Here is a 27,874-nt window from a genome sequence, read left to right on the forward strand (position 1 = left end):
TGTCGGGGCCGGCACGGCACTGCCCGCTCCGCCCCGCGGACAAGGGGGGCGGGGAACCGGTATGGGGGGGGTAAGAACCGAGAAGTGTGCACCGAGGGAGACTTTCGACTGCTGGGCACGGGAAAGCGTGCATAGGGTGAGGTAGGGGGGTGGAGAGTCGGACTCGGAGGGCCGGGCAATGAGAAGCGGGCACCGGGGTACTGGAATGCCGGGCACGGGGGCACGGAGAGCTGGACACGAAGAGCGTGGCATCGCGGGGTGCCGGTCGGGCTGGGGCGCGGAGAGGCGCGGCGCGGGGAGCAGCCCCCTGGTCTCGGCGGCGCTGGAGCGGGGTGCGGCGGCCCCCAGCGGGGTGGCTCCTTCGCAGGTGCTTGGGCGCGGGCCCCGCGCAACCTGTTTGGCCGCTGCCGGCTCAGGGAGGCAGCGGCGGCCGCGGGGTTCACCTCGGTTCACCCCGGCCCCCCCGCGCCTGGCTCGGAGCGCGGCCACTGCCCGGCGCTAGCGGAAAGTGTGAGGAGCCACTGCCGCTCTGGGGCTGCCAAGGCAAACACGGCCCCGCGCAGACGTTATGTCAGTGGGTGGGGGGGCCGCGCCGGGGCACCGCGCCGGGACCGAGAACGGGACCCTCCACCCCTTCGCCAAGCCCCCGGTACCGGGCACCTGCTGCCGCGCCTCGCCCAGCCGCCCGCTTCGCTTCTCCCAGCTCCGTCCCTCTGACCGTGCTCCTGCATCCCCGTCGAGGGTACCGGCCCGCCAGGCTCCGGGCTTCCGCAGGGCGGAGGGGAGGACCCGCACAACCACCTCCCCCTCCGCGCCGCTGCCACCGACCCCCGGCTCCATCGCTCCCCGCCCGTCCCCTCGGGCCACGGCTCGCCATAGCCACTGCGCTCTGCTACTGCCTGCGGCTGTGCTCCCGGTGTCTCTCTCTCCCTGCTTCTCTCGAGGCGACTCCGGCGGTGCGGTCGAACTCACCTCTCGCGGCGGGGCCAAGACCGGGGCCGGGCAGGGGCCGCGGGCTCAGCCGGGCCGGCGGCGTGGCAGGAAGGACCGGGTGGTCATCGCGGCCCGCTGCAGCTGCCTGCAGAGGGCACTGCTGGTTCCCGGAGCCGAGCCCCGTGGGCGGCACTGATACGCGTAGGGACACGGGCGTCTCTTGGTGCCGGTGGCACCGTTTATTTGGGTTAAAAACAGCAGACACGACTCAGGCAATCGGAGATCCCCTCGGCTGCACTTTCTCGGGGCTCCCCCATGCTGCCCGATCGGTTGAAGGACCTCCCCCGGGCCTGGGACCCATCTTTGGTAACTCCGAACCAGTCCCCACCCCAGGGGTGCTCACCTGCCCCCGCCCCTCATTCGACCTGCCCCACACCTATCCAGATGCTCTAACCTGCCGCACATTCCAGCTGTGCTCACTTGCCTCACCCCCCCGCAGTGCCAGTTCACTCCTATTCCTTGTCTACAGTGACATTTAGGCCCACAGCTCCCCCCTCCTCCCCACTCCCTCCCACCTCCCTTCTCTCCTGCTCCTCCTGTCCCCACCGGCTCTGGCTGCCACCCCCCAGGCCTGGCCCTGACAATGGGGACTTCTGCCTCATTCCTCGCTTTTTTTACAAAAATAGATAAATTAATATAAACTTGAACATTAAAATAATAAAATTAAAAGAAAAAAAAAAGATATTAAATATAGCGCCCTGTGTCACTGAGAGCCCCATGGCTGGGGGAAGCAGGTGCTGGCAAAGTGGTGAGCCATGCAAGGGGGGGCACTGCATCCAGCCAGCACTCAGACAGACAGTCCCCAGAGCCAGGACAATCCTGCTGCAACACAGCCCTGGAAGACACAGGCTGGGGTACAGTAGAAGGGCCCCCCAGCTTGTGAACTTGCTTTGGGGGAGCTCCCTGGCATCCCCCATCAGCCCCAGCCTCAGCGTGGCTGGTTCAGCAGGACCTCAAGCCAGCATGGGCAGGAGGTGATGAACTGCCGGGAGTAGCAGGGTCCCCAGCCCTTGGCAAAGCTGATACGGATACTGTGGGGATCGCAGGGTCCCTCTCTAGGTAGCTGCCAACCCTCTCTGTCCCCTGCCCACTGAAAATCGAACACCTTTGCCGAGTAGCCAGGCAGCACCTTGAGGACAGTGAGCCTGCAGGCAGCAGGGGGGCTCAGGGTGGGTGAGCTGACGAAGATGGGGTGCTCGCTGCGGTTGTACACCCAGACACCACCTGGCTCCCGGCTCAGCAGCAGCCCCCGGCCAATCTTGCCACGTGCTCGCCGGACAGCACAGCTGCGGTAGGCAGCTGGCAGCTGGGCCAGGCAGAACCCGCTGCCCCATGGCAGCTCACAGAAGACGTTCACTGATGCCTCGTGCACGGCGTAGAGGCGGCCCACGCGTGTCCGGTACTCCCAGTAAGCCAGTTTACACCAACAGCCATCCTTGATGGTGCTCCATGAGAGGCTGGTGTCTGGCAGGGGAGAGCAGAGCTGTCAGCACCAGGACATGACTGAGCCAAGCAGCTGGATGAGCCAAGGGGAGTGGGCACAAGAGGGCATATGAGGACAGATGGATGGACATGGCGCAGCAGGGATGCCTTAGCACGGGGTCCTGCACTGGGTGTGAGTCTCTGGAGCTGTTCCCAGTCCCCAAGTACCATGGTGAAGAGATGGGGGAGGGCTGTGAGGAGGGTTGGTCCCTGAGTGCAGGGGAAGGTGGGGCTGTGGTAGCTGGTGGCCTTGGTGGCCAGCAGCCAGGCGGGAGCTGGGGCTGTGTGCGTCAAGGCACATTGTGTGTGTCCCCATAGGCAGTGCTTCCTCCAGCAGGGAGCCCGGCACTGCCAAAAATAACAGGAGCTTCGGGGGGGCGAGGGGGGGGTGTGTCTGGGCCCAGGCTGCTCCCCCAGCAGGAACCCCTCATCCTGTGTCGGAGTCTTTTCCTCCTGCTGGGGGTGACTGCTGGCTCCATTCCCTGATTTTCATGTTCTGTCCCTTCCAACCTCTGCTTCTGACTCAGGGGTTCAGCCCTGCCCAGTGCCCTTCTGCCCGCTGGGTGTGGCAGAAGATTGTGGAGTGTGGTGGGCCAATCTTACCGCACCAGTCCCCACCGTTGTAGCTGAACTCCAGGAGCTGGGTGCTGGGGTGTTGGGGCTCATCTGGCCAGGAAGGCCCACAGGATGCCTTCAAGTAGGGGGGTGGCGGGGTTTCTGTAGGGGAGAGAGAAGGAAATGAGAGGCTGGGACTGCATCCTGCCCCCCTGGAGCCCTGAGCCACTCCCAGAGGGCAGGGGTCAGAGCCTGAGTGGGCAAAGCAGCCTCCGGTGTTGCCACCAGCACTCACCAGGTACAGCCAGGCGGCTGAAATGATGGGGGTTGCAGCACAGCACAGCCAAGTCCCCACAGGACCCCTGGCCCCCAGCACAGTAGCAGAGGTGCTTAAGCTCATGGGACTGGTGGAGGTCAGGCCAGCGGAAGAGGCGACAGAGCAGGACTTGAGGGGGGAGTCCCTGCTTGACCCCTCGTGGGTCCCCCCGTGGTGCCAAAACACAGCCAGACTCCCAGGCGCCTCGGCTCTCCACCACCTGCACCAGCAACTCCAGCTCCTCGTCCTTCAGCTTCTTGAAGAGGGCATTCGCTGCTAGTTTGAGGGCACTGGGGCCATCCTCGGGGCTGGCTGCTCCACAGCGCTGCCGCCACAGCCTCCGCACCAGCCCAGCACGGCGTGAACGGAACATGGGGTGGTCGTGGGGACCACCTGCAGGATGGAGACAGGCATCACCTCCCGTGCCCTGAGAGGGCTGTGGCTCCAGGGGATCCCAGTGGGGACCCTGCTGCATCCTCCTGTGTCCTCCCAGATCCCTGGCAAGGCTGCTTTGCCTGGGTTTGCTGCTGCCATCCCCACCATGAGGTGGGGTGCCACTTCAAGGAGTACTGGCATCCCCAAGGTCACATCAGACATGACCCCAAAAAACCACCCCCACTGCTGGAGAACCTGCCTGTGCTGAGACAGCGAGGGCAGGGGTTCATATGCGCCTGCCTACAGCACCCTCCCACTCCCCTCTCACCCCCTATCACGGGGCTGGGCAAGGGGTCCCTGCAGAAGAGGGTCTCACTCACGGTGGGTGGCGGAGGTGGGTGACAGGCTCCGGGGCACTGCATGGGGCTGTGCTCTCAGGGCGGCCGGCACTGCTCTGCCCGCCACGCGTCACTGCCTGGACTTTTTCCTGTGCTAGGACGCTCTCCCCTCCCCCGGACCTTCCCGTTTGGGGAATTCATTGGATTTCCCTCATCCCAGCCAGCCCTGGGGCTGAGCCATCGCCAGGGCCACCACATCAGGGCTACCACGGCAGGACGTGGCAGATGTCAGATGCGTGGGCTCCAGTGGTCAGGGTTGCCCAGCACCATGCTACCAAGGCAGCTGGGCACAGCCAGGAGCCCAGCCAGCACCACAGACACCAGTGCACAATCACAGGGCAGGGTCCAGCTGAATAGCTCATCTGGGCAGGGGGAAGCCATGAGGCACAGTGGCAGGACACCGTTGTGGCAGACCCCATCCCTACTCGCGTCCTCACAGGGTTCACTGCAAGGACCACCTAAGCCCCTCGTGGCATCTCGGGCCAGGGTTCCTGTTGCCCCTCAATTCTTGACCTGGCCAGGCCCTCCCCCCCCCCGCGAGCAGTGGGTGAGGGTGGGAGCCTGCTCCACAACAAAGGAGCTAATGTAAACGGGACCCTTATCCCGCGCCAGGCCAGGCTTCCTGCTCCCGACTTCCCGCAGAGATAAGGGAGGCCACACTGGCGCCAGTGCTGCTGCCGAGGATGGGGCGTGCAGAGCTTCCCCTGTGCTGGGACCAGGCACCAGCACAGGCAGCAATGGGGCACGGTGTGCTCATGGACCCACAGCTACCCCCATACTAGCATAGGGCACCACTCTGTTCCAGGCTTGTACAGATAGAACTAGAAAATAGGGATCTGACTCAGTCTCTGTGGAAAGCATTTCATTAAGTGTAGCATCTTCTGATGCCACCTGACCTCAAATATCTATTTCACCAAATGCAGACATATTTTTGGCCAGTCTCCTTCCTACCATGAGAGTTATATGCAACACATACAACAGGAGACTTTCAGAAGACTGAAAGATTTAAGTAATAGAGGAGAAAAAGCATAGGGCAAAGAAATTAATTATGAATTTTGTATGTTATTATTATTTATATTCACCAGAATTCTTTACAGATAACCATATTAAATGGAGCATGGCACCACATTTGCTGCAGCTCCCAGCCAGGCTGGGCCCATTGAAGATATTTTGCTCTTGCTGCTTCCCACAAACTGAAACAGGAAATGGCCAGGACTGGAGGAGCAGGCAGGAAATGCAGGCAGAACCCCAGCTCCCCACTCTTGCCTCTTGGCCCCAAGGGATGTGGGGACCCTCAGTCCTGGACATGGGCAAGGGGTCCACTGGAGTGCCTTAGTGCTACCCAGGGCTAGGATTGGAAGGTTTGGGGACACACACAGACAGACACATTCCCAGAGCTCTGCCCAAACAGATGCAGCCAGTCAGGTTTATTGGGGTCTCTGGTCAGGGGGAGCACAAGTTGGAGCAGAGTTTCAGTGCCAGAGGTCCATCAACTCCATCAGCATAGGGTAACAAGCACAGTCCTGGGGAGGGGAAAGAGGCATAGGGGGTAACAACCCACTAACCAGTACCAAGGCCACACCCTCTCAACCCCCAGGACCGCCACAGCCAGGCTCTCTGCTTCCCCTCAAGCACCACAGCCAGGCCCTTTTCCCTCCAGGAGCACCATGGTTGGGCTCTGCCACCCCCAAACACCACAGCCAGGCCCCTGTCATGTTCCAAGCACCACGTCAAGTGAAGCTGCAGGCAGGTAACTCACCCACAGCACCAGGGCAGGCAGGGGCTGACGGGGTCCTGTGACACTAGGGGGGCCCTTCCCTAGTCCAGCAGCTCACGGATGCACCAGCTGCAGAGAAGGAGGTAGATGCATTCCCGCAGAAGCCGCAGCAACCAAGAGCCCAGGCGCAGCCCCAGGGAGGTGGCAGTGGGTGCTGGCAGTGCCAGTGCCTGTACCCGTGCCACTTGCCGGGGAGCGCCCTGCAGACAGGCTGCCATGGTCCAGAAGAGGTGCATGGCCCATGAGGAATCAGCAGGATCTGACACGGTGGGAGAGGCAGCAGTGGTGACATGCCCTGGCAAGCACTGGAACCTGCTACATTCTCCACATTTCCAAAACTTCCCCAACAGTGGGTGCAGGGAGGGGGCAGAACCTGGGGACCCTTTTGTTCCTCCCACTCCTGCCCCATGGAGCCCTCTGGGCTCAACAAAGCCACGTGCCAGTGCAGTGCAGACTGCAGCAGGTTTATTTACTGCTGACAGGCAGCAACTTTATTCAATGTCACTCTCAGCAGCATTCCAGTGGAGCCTCCCAGAGCGTGGCCCTTCACTGGCGGGAGGTGCGCTCCTCTTCCTCATTTTCCAGCTCGTAGGCAGGCCGGTAGCCCTCCCGGCCCTGAGCATCAGTATAGCGTAGTGCTGGGTTCTTCTGTGTGTTGGTCATGCTCCCCAGGGATGTGTAGCTGCAGAGGGAAGAAGCAGCTGCAGGACTGCACCCAGGGGCACTGCCTGTGCATACGAGAAGGGCAGCACTGGGCACTCACCCTTTGTCATAAAGGATACAGTAGGGGACAAAGAGCTTGCGCAGGAACTCCCAGATGTCCCGGTAGGTCCAGTCCTGCAGGCAGAATTAGGCAGGGATTGAGGCAGAGGCAAAAGGCTGCTCCCTTGTCTCCCAGGGAAGCAAGTCAGACTTTCCTAGAGAGTACCTGGGATAGCCAGATGGTCATCAGAGCACCACTGTACCTCCCAGCACTTCCCCAAACACAGGGAAATCCCCCAGCAGGCAAACAGCACCCAGCAGCCTTGCTGCAGCAAGGGGCACCCACAGCTGCACAGTGGTGCAGCAAATACTCTGAGAGAGTGAGAATTGTGAGAGAAGCTGTCCAGGATAGGGGTGGATCACTGCTGGTTCCCAGCGCCATCGGGTCCCCCTGCCAAGCCCTGTAGCAACGGTCCCAGCCCCAAAGCAGGTAGAGGCCACATACCAGCAAGGGGTTCACCCGCATGTAAGGGGGCCAGCCGGGGTCTGTCACACACATGGGGGTCAGGGTGCATGAGTAAGGGTCCGTCCGCCGTGTTCCCATCAGGACAGCCTCCAGCTGTGGCTGCTGCTCCTTCAGATGGGCCAGCGCCTCCCGGATGGAGCCCTCCACAGTGCAGAGCTGGACGCCATACCTGTGCAGGCAGGGCGGGCAGCTGTCTGCAGGCTGCAAGCAACACTGCACACCCTCTGTGCAGCAGCCCACCCCACTCTGCCTCCTACCTCTGGACTGTTGCCTGAATGAACTGCTCCATTTCAGGGAACGGCGACACAATGCGAATGTAGAGCACCTGCAGCCTCTCCTGCCTGGCTGGGAACCGCCTGCAGAGAGACCCAGTGCAGCTGGACTCTGACCAATGGCAACTGGAGGCAAGGTAGCATCCAGTCCCCACCAGCTAGACCCCAGGAATCCACACATTGCCTCAGGGTGGAGCAAGCAAGAGCCCCAGAGCCCTGGCCAGAGTCTGCAGGACCCCTCAGCCTTGCCCCAGCCTGGAGCCCCATGCGTGGGTACCTCTGCACAGCAGCATGGACGAGGTGCAGCAGGGCTGTGCAGTCCTTGCCCCCGTTGAAGCCCACGCAGAGCTGGACCAGGCTGTACTGGTCCAAAGCCTCCTCGATGGTTCGCAGGGCTGCTGCCACCTTCTGCCCCAGGGCCGAGCCTGCCAGGACAGGACAGTCGGTGCCTGCCCAGCTCATGTTGCCTCAGCACGGCCCCAGGGCCTATGGCACTTCACCCTCTGGATACATCTCATACACAGGTACATAGCAGAGCCATTGTTGGCACCACAGCCAAGAGCTTGTTCAACCCAGAGATCTGGGCTACAACATGACAGGGATCCTGAGGGCACTGGGGAACTGTGGCGCTGCTGCTACTGCTGTACACTGTGCTCTCAGACCCTGCCACCACCAGCCCTGAGGTTACAGGTCCCATTCCCACCTGCATGGGATGAAGCCCACTGCAGCTGCAGCACCCCTCATGCCTCCCAGCACAATACAAGTCAAGCTCTGCTCCCAGGCTGGTGTTCCCATTGCCCCAGCCCTGACAGGCTGCATAGGAGAAGCATGGAGGCATAGAGCTGTGCTGCAGCACCTCTTTGCAGTACCTGACTCAGCCAGGCCATAAACCTTCACAGCTGCTGTAGAAACACAGTCTGTCACCGACGGCACAGCAACACCCGGCGGCAGCTCCCTCATCAAGAAGCAATACGCTTCCTCCAGGTCCTGCTCCGACTCTGAGTCCAGGGTCAGCTTCACACGGTAGTAGTTGCTGGTCCAGTCTGGGTAGGAACCGAAGCTGACACGGCCTCGGAAGGTGGCATCAGCCCTGTCCAGCATGGGCGCAATGAGCATCTCATCGGATGCCACATAGATGGTGCGGGAGTGGAAATGGGTCTGTTTGCTGCGAAAGAGGTGAGCAAGGCCATCCAGGGCACGCTCCATCAGTGCCGGGATGCCAGGGAAGATGTAGACATTGCGCACACTGACTAATGGGTACTTGAACGTGTTGCCAGTGCCATAGTTGAGGCGGGAGGACTCGGGGACACGAGCTAGCTTCATCTCTGGGCATTGCACCTCCGTCTTGCCAAAGAACTTGTGCACCAAGGCCATCAGCTCGGGGTGGAGGACGACCTTCTCCCCAAAGGCCTTAGCCACAGCCTCGAAGGTCACATCGTCGTGCGTGGGGCCGATGCCCCCGGAAGTCAGCACGTAGGTGAAGCGGGCAGCAAAGGCGGCCACCTCACTGGCGATGGCCTCCACGTCATCGGGCACCACCGAGATCCGGGCGACACTCACACCAAGGGCACGTAGTCGCCGGCACATGAAGAAGGAGTTTGTATCCTGCGTGTAGCCCTGAAGGGAACGGAGACCATGACGGCGGGGTGCCCCGACCCCAGGCGCAGGCCCCAGCCCACCCCACACCCGCAACCCAGGCCCACCCCCAGGCACCTTGAGAATCTCATCGCCGATGACGATGATACCGGCGGTGTTGGCGGAACCTCGGGCCACCGCCGCAGGGCCCGAAGCAGCCATGGGGCGACAGGCGGCAGCGCTCAGGGGGCCGCCCACTCGCCCCGTAGCCCGCAGCGCAGCCCGCAGCACCCTCCACATGGAGCCGCCCAGCCAGCCCCGCACACCGCGACACCGCCCCGCGCGCTCACGGGCCGGCCCGCACGTCCGTCAAGCGGCCTCGCCAGCACCCATTGGCCGGGAGGCGGGACCTGCGGGGACGGAACCATCGCGGGGGGACGGGGATATCGGCCAGCTCCATCTCCGTGGCCGTGCCCGGCGGACCAGGGCACGTGCGCCCCCGTCTCCGGGGGGCACGGGGAGGGTCCGTCCGTGTCCCCCCCAAGACTCCGAGAAGCCCTCCTCGGGAACCCACGCAGGACAGACTCCACGGTACCGGGACCCCTTCGCCCTCCATCCTGCACTACAGACACAGGGTTCACAAACATAACTTTATTGAAGCTTTGGAGGCATCGCAACAACGGGAAGGGCCTCCGGAACCAAGGCCGAGTCGCCAAAACGGCGCCCAGGCAGTATCGAGGGTCAGGGGGTGAAGCCCCCGAGAAATGTGGAGAAGAAGGAGGAGGAAGGTGCTTGCTCAGCGTGGAAGGACTGGGAGCTTCGGCACACCAGGAACCACTCACTTTTCTGGCTTCTTGGGCAATGGCCGTCGGAAGAGTAGAATGTGGGGCTCTGCGGGGCAAAAGAGAGGGTCAGGCCGGGCCCCCTGGGCGCCACCCGCTCCCCCGCGGGGCTCACCTGGCTCGTGGATCATGTAGTGGACCCAGCCCTGGCTCTGCTGCACCCCCAGGTTCCGCCACTCCGACTCCGACAGCAGGTGGGTCTTGGGCACCAGCTTGGCGATGTCCTTGGGCAGCATCACGTGCCTGCGCCCCGCATCTCTCAGTAAACACCGGGGCACCCCCAACAACCCCTCATTCCCCAGGACGGAGATTCCCTACCGGGGAGCTGTTAACGGGACGAGCACCGTGACCCCATACACAACCCTGATCGGGATCTCCCGTGTTACCAGGATAATTCCCCTCTTTCTTCACTAGAGAGCCATGACTCGCCTACCACTCCTCTCCCACTAGCGAGCCGTTAATGGCCTCTCCACCCCACCGTTTTACGTTATCGAGGCATTTCCCTCCCTCGCCCCAATAAACCTTAACCGAGATCCCTGCATCTTTATCAAGCAGATGTTACCGGGACCCCTTCCCACTCCGTACCGGTACTCAAACTCCTCATCATCGTACTTGTCGGAGTAGTAGATCTGTTTGTGCGCCATGACAGGCCCACGGTGCCCTCCCTCGGCGGCCGTTGGCGCCCCCGCCCCCCGCGGCGCTTTCAAACACCGCCGCCTCACGCGTCCATTGGCTGGCGCTGCGCCGGAGCGGGGCGGGGCTGTTGCCCATTGGCCGAAGCGCGCGCGACGCGGCGAGGCCGTGGCGCCGCTTCCCGCGGGCCAGGCGCCGTCCGTGATTGGCTCGTGAGTCACGTGACATGGGGCGCAGCGGGGCCACGCCGGAGGGGCGCGGGCCGGAAGTGAGTGGCGGCGAGTGTGGCGGGGGGGGGGGCCGGGGGAGCGGGGGCGCGCGAGCGCGGGACCGGCGGAGAGCGGCGTGAGACCCGCGCGTGACCGATGGTGCCCGGTGAGCGCGCGCCGGCCGGGGCGGTGAGGGCGCGCGCGGATGGAGGCGGAGGGCGGGGGGGGACCCGCGCAGGGCCCGGGATCCAAGGCCGGGCCCCCGCGGTGCCCCCGCGTACGCAGTGTCGCCGGACTGAGGCCGCGTCGCTCGCCGCCGCCGCCTTCCGCGGAACGAGTTGGGGTCCTGCTACAGCCGCCCGCGAGACGCCGCCGCTCCCTGTGCTGTGAGGGCCGAGCCGCCCTTCCCAGCTGCCTCGTTTGCCTAGCGTGAGGGAGCCTAGCTGCGGGGCAGGCCCGGACCCTCCTGTATGCGGCCCGACGGGGGCTGGAGGGGCCGGTACCGTGCTGTGCTAAGGTCTTGGGATGACCCACTCGACTTGGCGGCTGGTTGCGTGTGCCTGGGCCTCGGGCTTGCATCGCCCCACCCTGTGCTATACACGGGAAGGAGGTGTAGAGCTGTAGCGGTGCTCCAGGGTCTGGAGAGAACCCCGAGCCCCAAGACTGGCATGACCTTCAGCAGGGACGGGGCACCGGCTGGGTGTAGAGGGTTCCTCGGCCTCTGTGGTGCTGGAGTCTGCCCTCCTGTCATCCTGCCTTCTGTGCTTCAGAGTAAGGCAGCAGTGAGTACCTGGAGCCTAAATAACTGTTGTGAACGGGTACGTGTTCCCCCTTGCAGATCTGTGTCTGCCCTCCAGCAGTGTGTTGTGTCCATCTGTTCTTGCTTCTCCTCTTGAATCTCTTAGATGGGGTCATCCACACAGATTGTAGACCATGGACACGGGTTCCAAGGAAACGTGACCTGGGCCCTGCTTGCCACGTTGGCGCTGCAGAAGTCTTGTGGGCAAAGGACACTTCTTGTCAGTGCTTGTCAGGTCTGTCTTGGCGTCAGCCTGCAACAGGGGCTGAAGATGCCATCTCTTCTCCGCCAAGCGGGGCATGAGGATCCACCCACTGCCCTTTGGTGGGGGAATGCCTTGCCTGGGCTACCCTGGAGCTGTGCAAAGCAGTGTCCCATCCTCAGGAGGGACACATATGGCCTTCGGTAAGGCTGAGCATTCTGGCTCCAGGTCCAGATGCTCCTTCCCTGCCACCAGCCTCGGTGCCCGATGTCCAAAGGGCCCGGTTGTCACCTCTGCTTGGCAGTGGTGTAGTACTGCAGGGGTCAATCTCCACTGCCATTGCCATGCATAGCCCTCCTTATCTCGCTGCCTTCCAGGCTAATGGCGACAGCTCGCACAGGCTGCAGATAAAGGTGCAATTGCTGCCAAGCAGTAAATTATGTCTGCTGCCCTGCACTGCTCCACTGGCCTGGCCTCAACTGCCTCAGCTGGGCAGTGGGAGTAGGAGTGAGAAGAGCAGCATCTCCTGATCTGCTGCTTTGCTTGCCTTGGTTTTCCCTCTCAGAGCTTCCTGCCTCTGCCAGCTCACCCCTTGTAGAATCTTTCCATGATTCCTGTCTTCACTGGTCCCCTGGGAGGAAGGAACACAGCCCGGGAGGCTCTGTGTATAATTTTGCATCAGGGTGCTAGTTGAGGGGGTGGAGGAAGGGGTAGCTCTGCCCCCCTAAGTTGCCTTCACTCTCCCTCCTTGCACGTGGCTTTCCAGTAGTTTTTTGGGCTGGGCAGCGATTGGTTCCGACACTTGTCTTGGGTCACAGAGTGACTCTTGGCCCCCGATACCATTTGCCAATAGCAAATGTGAGCAGGGTTCAAGCAGTGCCAGGCTCAGCCTCGTGTTCCTGTCCCAGTGCATCCCATCTCCATCTTATTTACAGTGGGAAGAAGGTGGCTTCCAGTTTTCTTTCCCTCTGTGTTAGCAGCATGTTGCACAGCAGCCACAGCCCCATCCACCTGTGCATGGAGGAGCAGGGTCTGCCTTTGGCACCATGGCCCCCACCTCAGCGGGCTGGGACAGGGCTGGCTAACTCCCTGTTTGTCCCCGAACCGCAGGTCGGAGTGCCAGACGAGAGGGGCTGTGTCTCTGCTCCCTGCCCGGGGCCTGCCCTGCCCTCCGCCGGCGATGGAGTATGTGGTAAGGACTTCGGTGGAGGGCTAAGTGGCTTCGGTGGTGGATCCTGCCTGCCTCCTCTGTCTTCTGGGAGGTCTCCAGCCTCTTCCCCACATCTCCACTGGCATCTCCTAACCCCCTCTTCAGAAAGAAGGAGAGGTTGCGTGCAGGAATGCATAAATGTTGTTTGATGCTGCTGTGATGCGTGGGGGAAAAATCAGCTGATGGCTGGATTTGAATGTTCTCCTTTGCTTCAACCCCTGCCTCAGAAGTTCAGCATTGGCTGCAGTTTGACAGAGGGGGTCTTCTGCCCAGGGTGAGGTTTGTATGTGTGGCCATCTGCACCTTGCTGCAATTTCTTGCCAAATCACTGGCATGTTCCAGGCCTCTGACTCAGCTTCCAGCTTTTTCCAGGGAGGATGTTGGTAGCGGAGCCCTGAGTGTCCCCACTCTGCTTTTCTTCCTTGCCTCAGGTAGTGTGTGAAGTCCCAGTCTCAGGTGCCTGAAAGTAGTCCACATCCTTCTTTTTCTTATGATCCATTGTCTTCCTGTGATGGCAGGGCACATGGGGAGCAGCTGGGCCAGGATGTGTCCCCAGAGCTCCTTGGGGGCAGTTGTTCCAGGTGCCCTGCTCATACTCTGCTGCACAGGCAGGAGCTCCTGGTATCTGCCTGGCAAGGGGAAGGGCTGCAGCCTGTGATATGGGGCTTGGGACTGCCTGTTCAGGTAGGGCCAGTGTTCTGTGCCTTTGCACATCTCCAGGTTTGCCTTCTGCACTGAGGCCACTGGGAGGGAGCTCTGATGCCCTGGGGTGGACTCTGGGGCTGGGGGGGGCTATCATGATAGCACCTCTGGTCTCTAAGGGCTGGGAGCTGCGATGCATCTTGTCACAGGCTGTTGAGTGATGTGGATAGACTGGCCTCGAAGGTTCTGAGAAAATCGGGAGTTACTCTAGCTTATAAAAGCAAAGATGTGTCTGAGCAGGGGCTTCAGCTGGGAGGCTCATGAGCCCCTTGCTGCCTGGAGGTAATAGCTGCTCCAAGCCCTGGGGTGGTGAGAAGGGGCCAAGGAGACACTCCTGCCCCCCTGCAATTCCCTCCTGCTCTTATCCTGAGGAAGCATCAGGGCTCACAGATCTGCCACGCCAGGCAAGCCCAGGCCCACATCAACCAATGGCCAGTCCCTCATGGGCAAACATCACTGCTCCGTGGCCACTTGATGCCGCCCAGCCAGGCTTCCCTAGCAGCAGGGCTGTACTGGCCCCTCACCGGGCCAGCGACTTCCTGGCTCCGGGCTTCCTGCTTTTCTTCAGAGGAGTGGTGCTGCGGCCACAGGAAGGTCACAGCGCCAAACAGCCGGGGGCCCCTGGAGGGGACAAGCACTTTGTGGAACAGCCAGCACGGGCTCTCTGTGCCTGTGGGACCACCATGGCTGAGGTGGGGAGGGGGGCCGGCATTCACAGAGCTAGTGTGCGTGGCCAGGGAGATGCTTCAGTGACAGGCCCACTGTCACGTGCCACAGCCCCTCGCATCAAGTAGGTGGCAATTTCTAGCCCTGTTCTGGCTTTCCTTTCCCTGTCCCCATGGCAATATGCCAGGCTTTGTGAAGTGGGGCAGGCAGCTGCCAGTACCAAGCAGTGCTGGGCAAAGGCTCCAAGCAGGGAGAGCCTTTTCCTTGGCCTGGATTTACCCAGTTTTGGTTTGGTGGCCAGAGCACCTGGTGGTTGGTAAGGGTCTGGTTTGTGGTGTGTCAGGACGTTGGGTTCTGTCTGAACTCCTTGCCTCATCCCATAGATGGTGGAGGGGAAAGAGCTCTTGTCCCTCAGTGGGGCCAAGGCTGTGGAAGGCAGCACAGTCGGGCTGGCCCAAGTTCCTACTGCATGCAAGTGCGTCAGTGATGGGGAACAGGGGAGACCTGCCCCTAGCCTCCCTGATCCACAGGTGGGAGCGTTGCCCAGCTTCCCGAGGTTGAAGGGGCCGACTTTGGCCCCGGCACGTTCTTGCCGCCCGCTCCTGGTAGCTCCGCCTGTGACCTTGATTTTTCTGCTCCAGATAAGCGCTGCGTCCCCACCCCTCGCCGGGAGCCCCTCCTGCGCTGCGCCCCAGCCCCAGCGCAGCCCGCGCCGCGGGCAGAGCCTGCCCCGCCGCCTGTGAGTCAGCACAGCTCTTCCGATCAGCCGCAGCCCCTTCATCTCTTCTCCCGGGAGGAACAGCTGGGATGCGGGAAGCAGCAGCGATTAGCTGCAGCCTTTCCCACAGGCTCCCCACCACGGCTGGGGAGCCGTGCTGAGCCCAGCCTTGCCCAGCGCACAGCCTACCTGTATCCTACTCCTGGCCGTCCTCCTCTTTCTCCCACCGGCCCTCCAGGGAAGATCTGTGCTCTCAAAGGACTGCTTGTCCCTGTATTCCAGGAAGCTGCGAGCACTGGTGTCATCTCAGCATCGCTGCTCCCCCCGGCAGAGCCCGGCAAGCCAACAGCAGCTGCTCATCACCGGCACGTGGGTTGGGTGGCGCTGGCTGCCACAGAAGGACCTTGTTCCCTCCTGGACAGTGCTCGGAGCAGGGCTGGGATGGGCTTGGATGCGCTCTGTGTCTGCCTCATCTCCGGGCTTTAAATATTCATGCTTTTGATTTTCTCTTATCGGGCAGCCGCACAGAGGGCTGGAGTGAGCTGTGGGGCGGAGGGTGGCCGAGCTGAATCCAGCAGCAGGGCAGAGGGAGCTGGATCTGGACCTGGATGAAGATAATGGGATTTTTTGCTGGCCCGGTGTTGGAGTGGCAAGGGGCTTGAGGACCTCCAGGCTGGGGACAGAGCATTCTGAGCTCCCCTCCCTGTGCCAGCGGCTCCCCAGAGTGTCGCTGCAGCCCCATTTCCTCCCTGCTGTGGTGTGTTGCTCTCAGTCTGAACGGATCTGCACATCCTTCCTGACGCCGATCACGATTGATCGGCTGTGCCTGCACAGTGCTGGGCAGCCCCTGGACCCACTGCCCAGCAGCCCACGCCCAGCTCTCCTTGCCAGCCATGCCGGGCTGGCGTGGACCTAGCACAAAGCTCAGCCGAGGCTTCTGCTTGGGGGCAGCTTCCCGGCGGCTGCAGGCACTCGGTCTCTCTGTGGGGTCCCTGTGAGGCCCAGCTAGCTGCATCCACCCTACCGCCACTCTGGACAGGGCGGCTGTGGCCCTTCTCTCCTGTCTCCAGCATGGATCTCCTGCAAAAAAGCAAATACAGCCACCTGCGGAACGAGTCTGTCTCCTCTCCGGAGGAGGCCGTGGCGGGCCTGGGAGTCCCGCCCTCCCCAGTGGAGTCCCTTGCAAGCATGCGGTCTCTGCCTGGTTCCCTGTCCTCCTCCTCCCTCAGCCACGCTGCACCTCTTGGGGAGCTCTCACCTGAGGAGAGCCCTACCACCCTCTGCTCCTTCTTCCCCAAAATGGCCAACCTGAAGCTCTCCAATCCTGCCAACTTGCTCAGCTTGCGGGGCTCTTCAGCCAGCAGCAGCCCAGGGGAACCTGGTCCCCTTGGGATGCCAGCACTGGTGCCAGGGGGTGCTGCCAGCCCTGGCTCAGTGAGACCTGTCACTGTCTGTTCTCAGGATATGAACAAGCTGAGCTGTGGGAAGAAGACGCGGGTGGAAGGTGGCCAGCTGGGGGGTGATGAATGGACCCGCCACGGCAGCTTTGTCAATAAGCCCACCCGTGGCTGGCTGCATCCTGATGACAAGGTCATGGGCTCCGGGGTCTCCTACCACGTCCGGGTGAGTGCTGGGGAGTGGAGGAGAGTGGGAAGGGTCACTGTGGGGATTTTAGGACCTCCTGGTGATAGGATGCACCATGCTCTTTGAGGGAGGGGTGGGGGACAGGGCGGGGCAATGGGCAGTGAGATACCCAGGGAAGTTAACTGCTGCAGAGCCGGCATGCTTGAGGCCCCAGCCCCTTCCCTGACTGCATGGGGGACAAATTCCATGGCTAGCCAAGCTCACCTTGCTCTCTTGCACAGTACATGGGCTGTGTGGAAGTGCTCCAGTCCATGAGGGCTCTGGATTTCAACACCAGGACACAGGTGACCAGGTGAGTTCTGCCTCTCCCCAGAGGCTGCTCCTGTTGGGGAGGGGTGAGCCCTAGGCAAGCTCCTGGTAGCACATGGGGCTTTCAGTGGGGGCCAGGGGCTGCTGCAGCCCATCAAATACTAATTCCAGTGCACTTTGTCCACCCAAAGAGCCCCAGCTGGCACTCCCTGAGAGCTTCCGCTTTGTCTCTCTCTCTCTCCTGTGCTGATCCCCGTGTCCTCAGTCCTGTGGTTGGGGGGTCTTGGGGCAAGGCAGGCACTGTGGGGACTGACATCTCACTGTACTCCCTACAGGGAGGCCATTGGGCTGGTATGTGAGGCTGTGCCTGGTGCCAAGGGAGCCGTGAGGAGACGGAAGGTGAGGCCTGGCTGGGAAGCTGCTGGGGGAGTGTGCATGGCTGGTTTGGGCACAGGGCCAAGGACCACATCCCAGCCCAACTGGCAGTGGTGTGCTGGTCAGCCCAGGGCTCTGATCTCCCAGCTGAGGCTTGGGCCAGAGCCAGTGGTGAGGACAAGGTACCTATTTCTGCTGTGGAAGCAGTGGGAAGTACCCTGTCCTCCTGCTGCTGGGCTGTCTGGTCTGGGGAGCCCTTCTCTACACTAGTGTTTGCCCCTAGCCCTGCAGCCGCTCCCTGAACTCCATCCTGGGCAAGAGCAACCTGAAGTTTGCAGGCATGCCCATCACCCTGACCATCTCCACCAGCAGCCTCAACCTCATGGCCTCAGACTGCAAGCAGGTGAGAATGGGGAGGGGTTGGGTTGGCTTTGGACAAGCAGGAATCCTCATGTACCTCACCCCAAGTCTTGCTGGGGCAGGGGATGTACCCAGCCTCCTCAGGGAATGTCTGGATGGGCTGTGTGATGAGTGCCCACCTCCCCGCAATTCCTGGGGCTGAAGAGGTGGGAGGAATATCCCATGTGCTTTGTGGGATCTCTCCTGGAGATGGTGAGACCCAATTCATCTTGCCTGGGGCCAGATCTCCTGGTTTTGACACCATTCCCAGTGATGTCCCAGTCCTTTTCCTGGTGTCTGTGGCTCATAACCAGGGCTCTGGAGGATTTTGAACCCTCATGGTGGGTCAGCCCTGGGAGGAGTGGGATGTGCCACCTCTGGGTGGGTGACAAGAAATCCCTGGTTGTGTCCAACAAACTCTCCACCTTGCAGATCATTGCCAACCACCACATGCAGTCTATATCCTTCGCATCAGGGGGAGACCCGGTGAGTACTCAGGGTCCCCATTCATGCCCTGTGTAGGGGCCTCTCCTGCCCTCTCCTGGGCCCAGTGCTCCCCAGCAGCCCTGTCTCACTGCTGCTGTCTCACCCACAGGACACAGCCGAATATGTTGCCTATGTTGCCAAAGACCCCGTCAATCAGAGAGGTGAGGGTGCTGCAAGGGTCCTCAATGCCAAAGCCCCATTTTGGAGGTGTTCAGGATCAGTTTAGTGTAGCGGGGGGAAACTGGATGACCCATAAGAAAGCTCTGGGGTGTGCAGAGCAGGCTCAGGGGTGAAGAACCTTAGTACTGGAGTTCCACAATTGCATCCCACCATTTTCTATCCAGCCTGCCATATCCTGGAGTGTCCTGAAGGCTTGGCACAGGATGTGATCAGCACCATTGGGCAGGCCTTTGAGCTGCGTTTCAAGCAGTACCTGAAGAACCCTCCAAAGCTGGTGACTCCGCACGACAGGTCAGACCAGGGTTGTGTCACAGGGAGGAAGATGGTTTTGGAGAGGGGATGCAGCTGTGGCTGCTGTCACAGGCTTATCTGTACTGTGCTCTCCCAGAATGGCAGGGTTTGATGGCTCTGCCTGGGATGAGGAAGAGGAGGAACCAGCCCCAGATCACCAGTACTACAACGACTTCCCTGGCAAGGAGCCTCCCATTGGGGGGGTCGTGGACATGCGGCTGCAGGATGGGGCTGCTCAGACCCCAAATCACTTGGGTGCCACGCTGGTGAGGCTCTGGGCATGTCTTCTTGGGGAGGCACCATCTTAAAAGGGAGATGTAGGGCCATGGGTTCTGCTGAGGGTTATTCATGTCTCCTTGGTGTCTCTGGCAGCTTGGGGAGTGGGGAGCAGGAAGGGGGATGAGTATAAAAGGGGGTGGGAACTCATCACTGTCTCTCCCTGCAGCCTGTCGGCCAGTCATCCGGTGGGGAGTATGACCCCCAGAAGCAGCATGCTCCTGCCCAAGGTAATGTGATAGGTGTGGCCAGTGTCTATCCTCTTTCATGGATCTCAATTGCTCTGATGATGGGCACTGGTGGGGGGGTGCCAAGGTGGGCTGAAGCCCTGCTGACCACAGTGCTCCTGGTAGCAGGGAGAGAGAAATACCCAGCTCCAGCAGGCACATCTGGCCGCACAGACCTGTTTGATGACCCATCTTACGTCAACGTGCAGAACATAGACAAGACACGCCAAGCTTCAGCTGCCAGCAACCCAGGCACAGCCAATGGCAGCACACAGAGGGACCTTTTTGACATGAGTGAGTGGGACAATAACTACAAGCCAGGGTAGTGGATAGGTGGCTGTGTGCTTGTTCATGGTTCCCCTGCTCCTCTCTCCTTGCAGAGCCCTTTGAAGATGCCCTGCGTGTGCCCCCGTCTGTGCCTGTGGGGCTGCCCCCTGCCCAGGTGGTGGCCTCCATGGAGGAGCAGCTGAGACGGGAGCCCTGGTACCATGGGAAAATGAACCGCAAGGAGGCTGAGAAGCTGCTGAAGGTGAACGGAGACTTTCTGGTGCGGGAGAGCACCACCACCCCGGGCCAGTATGTGCTGACTGGTTTGCAGGGTGGACAGCCCAAGCATTTGCTGCTTGTCGATCCCGAGGGAGTGGTGAGTCCATGTAGGGGCCTGGGAATGGAGTTTGGGACAGCGGGGGGAGGTCCTAAGGGTTATGAGAGCCACTGGAGGATTTGGGTTCTGCACTGCTTATCAGGGGAGAACTCTGGGCTGACTGGGGATGGAGAGGGCCTGGTGGAGCACGGGTTTGAGACTGCAGCCCTAGGTCTGTGCCTTGCCCATGCCATGGGGGGTGGTGGCTCTGGCCTCACATGGGCACTGACAGCCTCCTGAGCACTCCTTTTCCGGCCCACCAGGTGCGGACAAAAGATCATCGTTTTGAGAGTGTCAGCCACCTCATCAGCTACCACATGGACAATCACCTGCCCATCATCTCGGCCGGCAGTGAGATGTGCCTGCAGCAGCCAGTGGAGAGGAGACTGTGAGCGCCTGGGGACCCCAGTGCACAGCACCCCCAATGCGCAGCCCTCTGGCCGTGTTCCATGCCTCAGGGAGCCCTCAGACTCTTCTAGGTGCTCCAACCAGGACTGAGCATGGACTTGGCTGAGGACAGGGCCTCTCTTCACCACATGGAGCTGGTGGCCATGGGGGGCTCAGGCTGTGAGTGCCTGCAGGGTGGGGAACTGTTCTTGCAAAACCCCTGCCCCTCCAGCTCCAGCCTTTGCAGAGCAGCTCAGCTCCTACCAAAACCCAGCCCTGCTGTCGTGCCACAGCCATTCTTGTGCTCACCAGCACGGGCTCAGACTGGCAGGGCTGAGTCCCCCTGAGCCAGAGGCAGCCTGTCCTTACCTCTGGCCCCTGGGCCAAGGAGGGGGCCTCTGGGGGGCTCTGCTCCTCCAAGCACGAGGCCCTCGACTGTACCGGATCACTTTATGTGTTAACTCTGTGCCTTGACCCCGCAGGTCCCACACTCTTATGCAAGAGCAGGGGCTGGTTACAGAGCCTCCCCCGTGCTCCCAGCACCCTGTACCCCATCCGTGACATGCTTGTGCTCCAGGATATGTGCCACCAAGTCCCCTTCCTCCCTGCCCGTCCCGGCTGGGCACGGGCAGCCCTGGCAGCCCCGGGGGGTTGGCGGGAGGACCCCCCCTGCATGCACAGTGTAACTCCCCCCAAGCCAAAGCGCATCCCCGCCCCTCGCAGCCCCAGGGCCCTGGCCCCGCTATACCAAAGGAACTGGCGGTTGTATTAAAGTTGGTATTTCTCTAGGCCCTGGCTGGTGTGAGCTGGGGGGTCACTGTGGGCGGGTGGTTCCTTCCTGTGCAACCCTATGGGCGCTACAGCTCGTCCTTTTTCTTTCCCCTCCCCCCCAGGACCTCATACGTGGTTTGTCCGGTCTGTTCTTTTCACTGTACCCCCCCCCCCCCTTCCATCGCGCTGCACTTGGTTTGGTCCGACCGAGGGGTAGGGTGGGAGTCTGCGGTGATTGACACATCTTGCGCGTTTCGCTCCGCCCCCCCCGCGGTGTGATTGGCCCTGCGTTGCTTCCGGTTCCGGTCGGGCCATGGCGGCGACGCGCGCGCTGTGAGGGCTATGGCGGCCCCGCACGCAGAGAAGCTGGAGGGAGCGGTCCCAGCCCCGCCGCCCCCGCCGGGGCCCCCGCACCCCGCGGGCAGCGCTGCCGCCGGCGGGCCCGGCCGGAAGCAAGGGAAGGCAGGTGAGCGCGGGTGGGCCGGGAGCGGGGTGGGTGGGGGTCGCCCCGGCCCCGCTGACGCGGCCTCCCTTGTCCCCTCAGGGCTGCAGATGAAGAGCCCCGAAAAGAAGCGGCGCAAGTCCAACACGCAGGTAAGGCTGGGCTTGGGGCGGCTCGGGGGCCGGGGACAGGCTGCAGCCACCCTGACCGCCACCTTCTCCCCGCAGGGCCCTGCCTATTCGCACCTCTCGGAGTTCGCCCCGCCGCCCACTCCCATGGTGGACCACCTGGTGGCCTCCAATCCCTTCGAGGATGATTTCGGGGCCCCCAAAGTGGGGGCGGCCCCTGCCCCCTTCCTGGGCAGCCCTGTCCCCTTCGGCGGTTTCCGCGTGCAAGGGGGGATGTCGCCGCAGGTTCCCCCCGGTTACGGCGGGGGTCCCCAGCCCCTGCGGAGGCAAGCCCCCCCTTTCGCCCCCGGGCAGATGGGCCCGGCCTTTAGCATGCCCCCCCAGAATCCAAACTACGTGCAGCCGGGGGGCTTGACCTTCGCCGGGCAGCCCTTCAGCCAGCCCCTTGGACAGAACTTTAGCCCTCCGATGGGGCAGCTCATGCAGGGGCCTGTTGCGGGCTTTGGGCCCATGATGTCCCCTACTATGGGGCAGCCCCCGCGGGGGGACATGGGCCCTGGGCCAGCCCTCAATCCCCCCGGGGGACCAGCAGTGGCTCAGCGCTTCAGCCAACCTAGCAACCTCTTTGGACAATCGCCCATGCAGCGCCCCGGGCAGAACATGCCACCCCTGCCCCCCACAGCCAGTCCCTTCCCTGGGGCGGATCCCAGCTTCCCTACTAGCAGCGAAGAGGGGGGCAAGAACCCTCCCCCCAGCACCTTCGTCCAGGAGCAGCACTCGGGCTCCCCCGCGACCGTCAATGGGGCACAGCCTGGGTTCGCCCCCAACAGTGCTGGCCGCAGTGCCAGCACCCCTGAGACCAATAGCCTCCCACTGCCACCCCCTGGCAAGGCCACCAGCACCTCAGGGCACCAGCCACCACCAGGGCTTGTGTACCCCTGCGGGGCCTGTCGCAACGAGGTGAACGATGACCAGGATGCCATCCTGTGCGAGGCCTCCTGCCAGAAGTGGTTCCACCGAGAGTGCACAGGGATGACCGAGAATGCTTACGGGCTGCTCACCACTGAGGCCTCTGCTGTCTGGGCCTGCGACTTCTGCCTCAAGACGAAGGAGATCCAGTCGGTCTACATCCGGGAGGGCATGGGACAGCTGGTGACTGCCAACGACGGCTGAACCACCATATAGCTGCCATGTACAGCTTTCCCCCACTGATTTAGGACCAAACCCCCATTTTTTGTAGCTGTCGCCCCCCTGCCAGCCAGAGAGGCACTGCCATGCACTGGCTGTGGCCGCTCACCAGGCACTGCCTGCCACCGGGACCCACCAGGGGATCTGGGACGGTGCTGGCTATGCCGTTGTCAGGCCCTTGCTGTGGGCAAGGCTCTGGCCCCAGCGCACGGGCTTTGTGAGGGCTGAGGCTTCCTGGTGCTCCACAGTGCTGTCCCCAGTTAGATCATTGCCCTTGCAGGGGGCACCTCCTGGGCTGTGCAGCGGTCCTGGTGCCCCCTTCCGCATTCACAGGGCAGTCCCGGTGCCCTCTGCTCCGGTGCTCGGGATGCTCCCGGTACCCACTCCCCACCCCAGGTCCGTCCGTTTTAGCCAATCGTTAATGGAAATTTTTGTACCGTCGTTATAAAACTCTTAAACGCGCGTGTCGGTGTCTGTCCGAGGCAGGTGTCCGGGGGTGTCGGGGTGTGTGTGTGTGGTAACGGGTGGGGGTGCCGTGGGACCGGTTGTTCGGTACCGGCGGGGCCGCGCGCGCTGTTCCCGCCCCCCCGCGCGCCGCGGCCTATGATTGGCTGCTCGCGTCACGTGCGCGCCCTGGCTCGGGGGCGGCGGCGGCCCCGGGGAAAGTTCCCGGCAGGACGCGGCGGGTGCAGGTACGGCCCGGGGCACGGGGGGGCGGCGGCTCCCCTGCCAGGCCGGACCCGCCGTCGGGACGGGGCTCATCAGCGGCGCAGGCGCACCTCGGATATGAAGCCGCGGGAAGCGGAGAGGAGGGGGGGGATTGTCAGCGGCGGGGTCGTCACCCCTCCCAGGGCGGTTCTGGGTCCTGGGCGGGTGGTGGCGGCGGCGGCGGGGGGGTTGGGGGGGGGGGGGGGGGCGGCAAAGGGGCAGGGGTTGCTCGAGACCCCCTTCCAATACTGCCGCTTTGCTGTGGGACGGTGCGATCCCCACCGGGGCCCCTGGTTTCCCCACGCCAGGCTCCGCGTCTCCCGTCCACCTGCTGGGCGGCATCACCGGCTAAAAATACCCCGCGACGGCAGCTGGTGTCAGTGGGGGTGGAGCCGCAGAGCCGGTGCACCGGGACAGCTCCCTAAAAACTCCCCAGCTACAGCGGGGCTGTACTGGGACCATGGTTCTCCCGGTCACATTCAGCTGGTACTGGGAGTTGGGTCATGTCCCGCTGTCCGCGCGTCCGCCCGTCTGTCTTCTTGCAGGTAGCGCTGGACTGTCCCTATGGCGGAGAAATCGGATCCCCGAGATTCAGAGAGCAGCTGGGTACTGGCGGGCAGTGAGGTGAGGACTGGCAACTCCCAGAGCAGACCCTCACTGCTTGAGATCTCCAGGGCAACATCCCAGAATTATGCACCCCATGCCTTGTGGCCCTTAAGGCAGCCCCCCAGAGCTGGAGACCCCTAGGCACACTCCTCAGAGCCTGCCCGAGGCTGCAGGGAGAATGGGGCACGTGGAGGTCGGGGCTCAAGGTGTCTCCCTATGTCCCCCCCTTCCCGTAGGGTCTGCCCATTGACACAGTGGGTCCAGAGCAGGACTCAACCTCCCACAGGTCTGATGATGAGGAACCGGAGGAGAAGGAGCAGGATGAAGGCACCCAGGAGACAGTCACAGGCAGGCAGCCACCATGGGTATGGGGCAAGCCTGGTGTCACCTTGCTGTGCCACTGTGTCATCCCCATGCTCTGCCTCTCCCTAGGCGTGACCACCAATGGTGCCACTACCTTTCCCAGCCGGACCTTGTGCCTTGAGGGCAGCAGGCAGGGGGTGAGTCAGAACCCGGAGGCCTGGGGCTGAGTTAGAACTGGTGGGCTGCTCCCCACAGAGGGACACCCCATGTGCCGGTGCCTATGTCTGCAGGACCCAGAGGAATGTGAGGACTCCAGGGAGGGGGCAGTGCCTGCCCTGCATGACTGTGCAGAACCCAGCAGGTTGGAAGGTGATGAGCAGGAGGAGCCGAATGCTGAGGCTGAGCCACAGCCCTGCCCTGACACCCCTCAAGCAGGTCTGGGTCTCACAGGGGACTGGCCTGGGGGAATATGTGCTGACAGTGTTGAAGTGTAGGCCCTCTCTGGAGGTACCCCCCATCTCCCTCTAGGGCCAACAGTGGAGGACGTGTGCTGTACCAGTAGTGACAATAACGTGGAGGGGCTGCGGTGGCGACAGGGCCACAAGCCCCACCCTGGGCCCCCCACTGTCACGCCTGCCCCACACCGGGGGACACCGGACATTGGTGATGATGGGCTCAATATGAGCAAGTACCTGCTGGGTGCCTTGGCGTTGGTTGCTGTGGGGCTGCTGATCATCACTGGTAAGTGGGGGTCCCAGTGGCTAAGGTCCCAGGGACAGGGTAGGGTCCAGACATCCCCCTCATTATCTCCTCCTCTCCCCAGGTGGTATCTACGATGTGGCAGATGGTGAGTACAGGTGACAGACCCACCCACATCTTGCAGCACCCTGGACATTCAGACCCATGTCCTCCTCTGCAGGCCCTGTGGAGAGTGTGAGGAGCTGGGACTTGGCTGCTGAGGAGCAGGAGTCTCTGCTGTCCGTAGACAGCAATGTAAGGAGGGGTCTCACGCACGGCTGAGTCAGGGCAGAGGGTGTCCTCAACATCCCCAAGGCTCCCAACCTTCCTGTCCTCCAGGAGTCTGAGCAGCAGCCCCCTCTGCCAGATGCTGGGGACTCACAGAGTGTGCAGTCCATGAGCCAACTCCTGGACAAGCTGGCCAAAGAGAACCAAGAGATCCGGCTCATGCAGGCGGAGCTACAGGTTGGTGCCCAGTGCCATGTTTCAGTGCTGTGTGCTGGTGCTGCTCTCCCGCTGCCGCCTCTTTCACATCCCCCCCACCCCTGCCCCAGGCCCACAAGGAAGATCTGCGGGCACTGCTGCACAAGAGCGAGGGTGAGGCGGCAGCAGCCGGAGCACAGCAGCAGAGTCTGGCCGCAGAAAACGCGCGGCTGCGCATGGCGCTGGAGCGGGAGGTCGCCGCGCTGCGGGAGGCCCGGGCCGAGCTGCGGCGCCTGCAGGCTCCAGGGGCACCAGGCAGCCCCAGGGAGCCACCAGCAGAGCAGCCACATGCCACAGGTGCGCCAGTGCACGGCAAGGCCGCGGCACGGCAGCACGGCAGTCTGCATTCATTGCGGCAGGAGCTTGCGGACGCCCTGGACCGTGTGCGGGGCTCTGGCGATCTCAAGGGGCTCGTGGAGGAACTGAGCACCCTGGAGCAGCACCTGGGCCAGGTGCTGGAGGCGGAGGGGTTGGGATCCTTCTCTACATCCTGGAAGAAGCCATTCAAGGTGGAGAAGGAGAACAGGTGGCACAAACAGCATGGCACCAGGGGGTCCCCCCATGAGCAGGAGAGGAGAGAACATGGTAAACCCCACAAGAAGGATCCCCGAGCCCCCCGTGAACACAAGCCAGGCAAAGCCTGGGGGAAGCTGTCTCACAGCCACCCCCAGCATGGTTCCCGTGAGTTGCCCCGGCTCAGGCGGTACCGGGCACCACAGGGCTGTTCTGGGGTGACAGACTGTGCCCACAAGGAAGGCCAGGAAGTGCTTGGGGCTGCACTGGAGCCGGTGCAGAAGGTGCAATTCCTGCAGCTGCTGGAGAGCTTCATGGGGAAGCTGGGCTTGGGGAGACAATTCGGAAGGCTGGCACCGCAGCTTGATGGGGCCTTTAGGGCTGACGGTGTCTTTGCCCACGACCGCCTGCGGTTTGTTGATTTTGTGGATGATGTGGAGGAGCTGCTTGAGGAGGTGGCGTGGCAGGAGTGGGGCAACAAGAAGGCAGTTGATGGCTTCGAGGAGTACATGCTGCGGCACTACAGTGGGTGAGCTGGGGTGGGTGGTGCTGGGGGCCCCCAGGGATTCCCCCCTCCTGCACACCATCACACCTCCCCTTCTCTTGCAGCACCTCCGGGAACGTGTGGAGCCAGAGAGCCCCAAGGCAGCATGGCACGCGTGGGTAGAACCAAGTGTAGTAGTGTGCCAGCACCCCCACGCAAGGGCTCCCCACGTGCTCTTTGTGGGGGTCTGGGTGCTACCATTGTTCCCTGTAGGGCCAAGTAGAAGTAGGGCCACATCCTCCACCAAATGCACTGTGTGATGCTGCACTGCCACCATGAATAAAGTCACCACTGGGCAGAGCTGTGTGGGTGTGGGGAAAATGATGCTGGGGATGGGGGGAAGGGAGGGTGCTAAGGGAAGAGAGCTGGGAAAATGGGGATTCAGAGGGGGAATAGGGCAAATAAGGGGAGAGCAGAAGGGACGAATGGTGTGGACAAAGAAGGTGCTGTGAGAGGGAAGGAAGGAGTGCAGGGAGGAGGAAGGGCTGCTGGGGGAAAGGGGGTGCAGGTGAAAAGGGGGGGCAGAGACGAATACGGTCTTTTAGAGGGGAAGGGGGTTGCTGGGGGAGAAGAAAGGCTATTGGAGGCGCTGGGGGAAAATGAGGATTTAGAGGAGGAATAGCGAAGAGGAAAGGGAAGTGCTGGAGGAAGTGAGGGGCAGTTGAAAAGTGGGGTGCTGAGGGGGCATAGGGATGTTGAGGAGGAAAGGTACTCAGCGAGAAAAGGGGGTATAGGGGGAAATGGATGCTGGAAGAAAGTGGAGTGCAGAAGTGCAATAAGTAGGGGGAAGAGTGCTGAGGGAATGCAAATGTTGGGAGGAAAGGGCATGTTGGGAGGAGCAGGGTGCTGGGGAAAGGGAGTTTCAGAGGAGAATGGAGGGTGTGAGGAGGAGGTGCGGGTGCTGGGGGAAGGGGAGGATAGGGAGCAGAAGGCTGCTGGGGGTACAGGGTACTGGGGGTAAAGGATGCTGGGAGTACAAGGTACTGGGGCGTATGGAATACTAGGGGTAAAGAATGCTGGGGGTACAGAATACAGGGGGTACAGAATACTGGGAGTAAAGGATATTGGGGGTAGAGGATACTGGGGGATATGGAATACTGGGGGTACAGAATACTTGGAGTAAAGGATGCTGGGAGTACAGGGTACTGGGGCGTATGGAATACTGGGGGTAAAGAATGCTGGGGGTACAGAATACTGGGGGTTATGGAATACTGGGGGTACAGGATACTGGGGGGCAGGATACTGGGGCGGTACAGATTACTGGGGGGTACAGAATACTGGGAGTAAAGGACGCTGGGAGTACGGAATACTGGGGGTAAAGGATACTGGGGGTACAGGATG

The 27,874-nt window shown here is 62.1% G+C and overlaps 6 protein-coding genes across 19 annotated transcripts; 3 read left to right on the forward strand and 3 right to left on the reverse strand.

The window, feature by feature from the left end:
• Window positions 1-1,148: 1,148 nt before the first annotated feature.
• LOC106863367 (SMAD family member 6-like) lies at window positions 1,149-4,173 on the reverse strand. 3 transcript variants are annotated; one of them, XM_088181086.1, is made up of 4 exons: window positions 4,102-4,173; window positions 3,326-3,739; window positions 3,079-3,192; window positions 1,149-2,457 (listed from the first exon to the last, which is right to left on the reverse strand). In XM_088181086.1, the coding sequence occupies exons 2-4, from the start codon at window positions 3,717-3,719 to the stop codon at window positions 1,922-1,924; spliced, it is 1,044 nt and encodes a 347-aa protein (XP_088037212.1). In that variant the 5' UTR covers window positions 3,720-3,739; window positions 4,102-4,173; the 3' UTR covers window positions 1,149-1,921. The 3 variants fall into 3 exon arrangements, with proteins under 3 accessions (XP_088037212.1, XP_014748284.2, XP_014748283.2); XM_014892798.2 differs by having other exon boundaries at window positions 3,094-3,192; window positions 3,326-4,161; XM_014892797.2 differs by having other exon boundaries at window positions 3,326-4,159.
• A 2,187-nt stretch (window positions 4,174-6,360) lies between these two features.
• Window positions 6,361-9,303, reverse strand: FLAD1 (flavin adenine dinucleotide synthetase 1). Its single transcript, XM_014892845.2, has 7 exons — window positions 9,110-9,303; window positions 8,266-9,013; window positions 7,674-7,821; window positions 7,382-7,480; window positions 7,104-7,293; window positions 6,660-6,733; window positions 6,361-6,578 (listed from the first exon to the last, which is right to left on the reverse strand). The coding sequence occupies exons 1-7, from the start codon at window positions 9,269-9,271 to the stop codon at window positions 6,443-6,445; spliced, it is 1,557 nt and encodes a 518-aa protein (XP_014748331.2). The 5' UTR covers window positions 9,272-9,303; the 3' UTR covers window positions 6,361-6,442.
• A 304-nt stretch (window positions 9,304-9,607) lies between these two features.
• On the reverse strand, window positions 9,608-10,530 carry CKS1B (CDC28 protein kinase regulatory subunit 1B). Of its 2 annotated transcripts, XM_014892805.2 has the most exons (3): window positions 10,399-10,530; window positions 9,929-10,056; window positions 9,608-9,862 (listed from the first exon to the last, which is right to left on the reverse strand). In XM_014892805.2, exons 1-3 carry the CDS (start codon window positions 10,455-10,457, stop codon window positions 9,810-9,812), a joined length of 240 nt encoding a protein of 79 aa, XP_014748291.1. In that variant the 5' UTR covers window positions 10,458-10,530; the 3' UTR covers window positions 9,608-9,809. The 2 variants fall into 2 exon arrangements, with proteins under 2 accessions (XP_014748291.1, XP_014748290.1); XM_014892804.2 differs by having other exon boundaries at window positions 9,608-10,056.
• A 121-nt stretch (window positions 10,531-10,651) lies between these two features.
• Window positions 10,652-20,897, forward strand: SHC1 (SHC adaptor protein 1). 7 transcript variants are annotated; one of them, XM_088181095.1, is made up of 13 exons: window positions 10,652-10,714; window positions 16,414-16,575; window positions 16,818-16,888; window positions 17,181-17,244; window positions 17,504-17,623; window positions 18,052-18,105; window positions 18,215-18,266; window positions 18,450-18,576; window positions 18,674-18,842; window positions 19,022-19,082; window positions 19,206-19,373; window positions 19,460-19,722; window positions 19,986-20,897. In XM_088181095.1, the coding sequence occupies exons 1-13, from the start codon at window positions 10,673-10,675 to the stop codon at window positions 20,112-20,114; spliced, it is 1,482 nt and encodes a 493-aa protein (XP_088037221.1). In that variant the 5' UTR covers window positions 10,652-10,672; the 3' UTR covers window positions 20,115-20,897. The 7 variants fall into 7 exon arrangements, with proteins under 7 accessions (XP_088037221.1, XP_088037223.1, XP_088037225.1 ...); XM_088181097.1 differs by having other exon boundaries at window positions 19,209-19,373; XM_088181099.1 differs by lacking the exon at window positions 10,652-10,714 and adding an exon at window positions 10,732-10,821.
• A 283-nt stretch (window positions 20,898-21,180) lies between these two features.
• Window positions 21,181-23,100, forward strand: PYGO2 (pygopus family PHD finger 2). 2 transcript variants are annotated; one of them, XM_014892802.2, is made up of 3 exons: window positions 21,183-21,346; window positions 21,425-21,474; window positions 21,550-23,100. In XM_014892802.2, exons 1-3 carry the CDS (start codon window positions 21,223-21,225, stop codon window positions 22,621-22,623), a joined length of 1,248 nt encoding a protein of 415 aa, XP_014748288.2. In that variant the 5' UTR covers window positions 21,183-21,222; the 3' UTR covers window positions 22,624-23,100. The 2 variants fall into 2 exon arrangements, with proteins under 2 accessions (XP_088037226.1, XP_014748288.2); XM_088181100.1 differs by having other exon boundaries at window positions 21,181-21,474.
• A 160-nt stretch (window positions 23,101-23,260) lies between these two features.
• On the forward strand, window positions 23,261-26,833 carry PBXIP1 (PBX homeobox interacting protein 1). Of its 4 annotated transcripts, XR_015808854.1 has the most exons (12): window positions 23,261-23,330; window positions 23,892-23,970; window positions 24,189-24,300; window positions 24,385-24,452; window positions 24,546-24,690; window positions 24,784-24,996; window positions 25,079-25,102; window positions 25,175-25,248; window positions 25,333-25,458; window positions 25,548-26,061; window positions 26,196-26,518; window positions 26,599-26,833. XR_015808854.1 is itself a non-coding variant. In XM_088181093.1 (11 exons), the coding sequence occupies exons 2-11, from the start codon at window positions 23,911-23,913 to the stop codon at window positions 26,654-26,656; spliced, it is 1,851 nt and encodes a 616-aa protein (XP_088037219.1). In that variant the 5' UTR covers window positions 23,261-23,330; window positions 23,892-23,910; the 3' UTR covers window positions 26,657-26,833. The 4 variants fall into 4 exon arrangements, 2 of the variants coding, with proteins under 2 accessions (XP_088037219.1, XP_088037218.1); XM_088181093.1 differs by having other exon boundaries at window positions 25,548-26,518; XR_015808853.1 differs by lacking the exon at window positions 23,261-23,330 and having other exon boundaries at window positions 23,678-23,970; window positions 24,239-24,300.
• Window positions 26,834-27,874: the final 1,041 nt, after the last annotated feature.

Source organism: Sturnus vulgaris, chromosome 31 (genome assembly GCF_052056855.1).
Source record: "Sturnus vulgaris isolate bStuVul1 chromosome 31, bStuVul1.hap1, whole genome shotgun sequence".
NCBI classification, from domain to species: Eukaryota; Metazoa; Chordata; class Aves; order Passeriformes; family Sturnidae; genus Sturnus; species Sturnus vulgaris.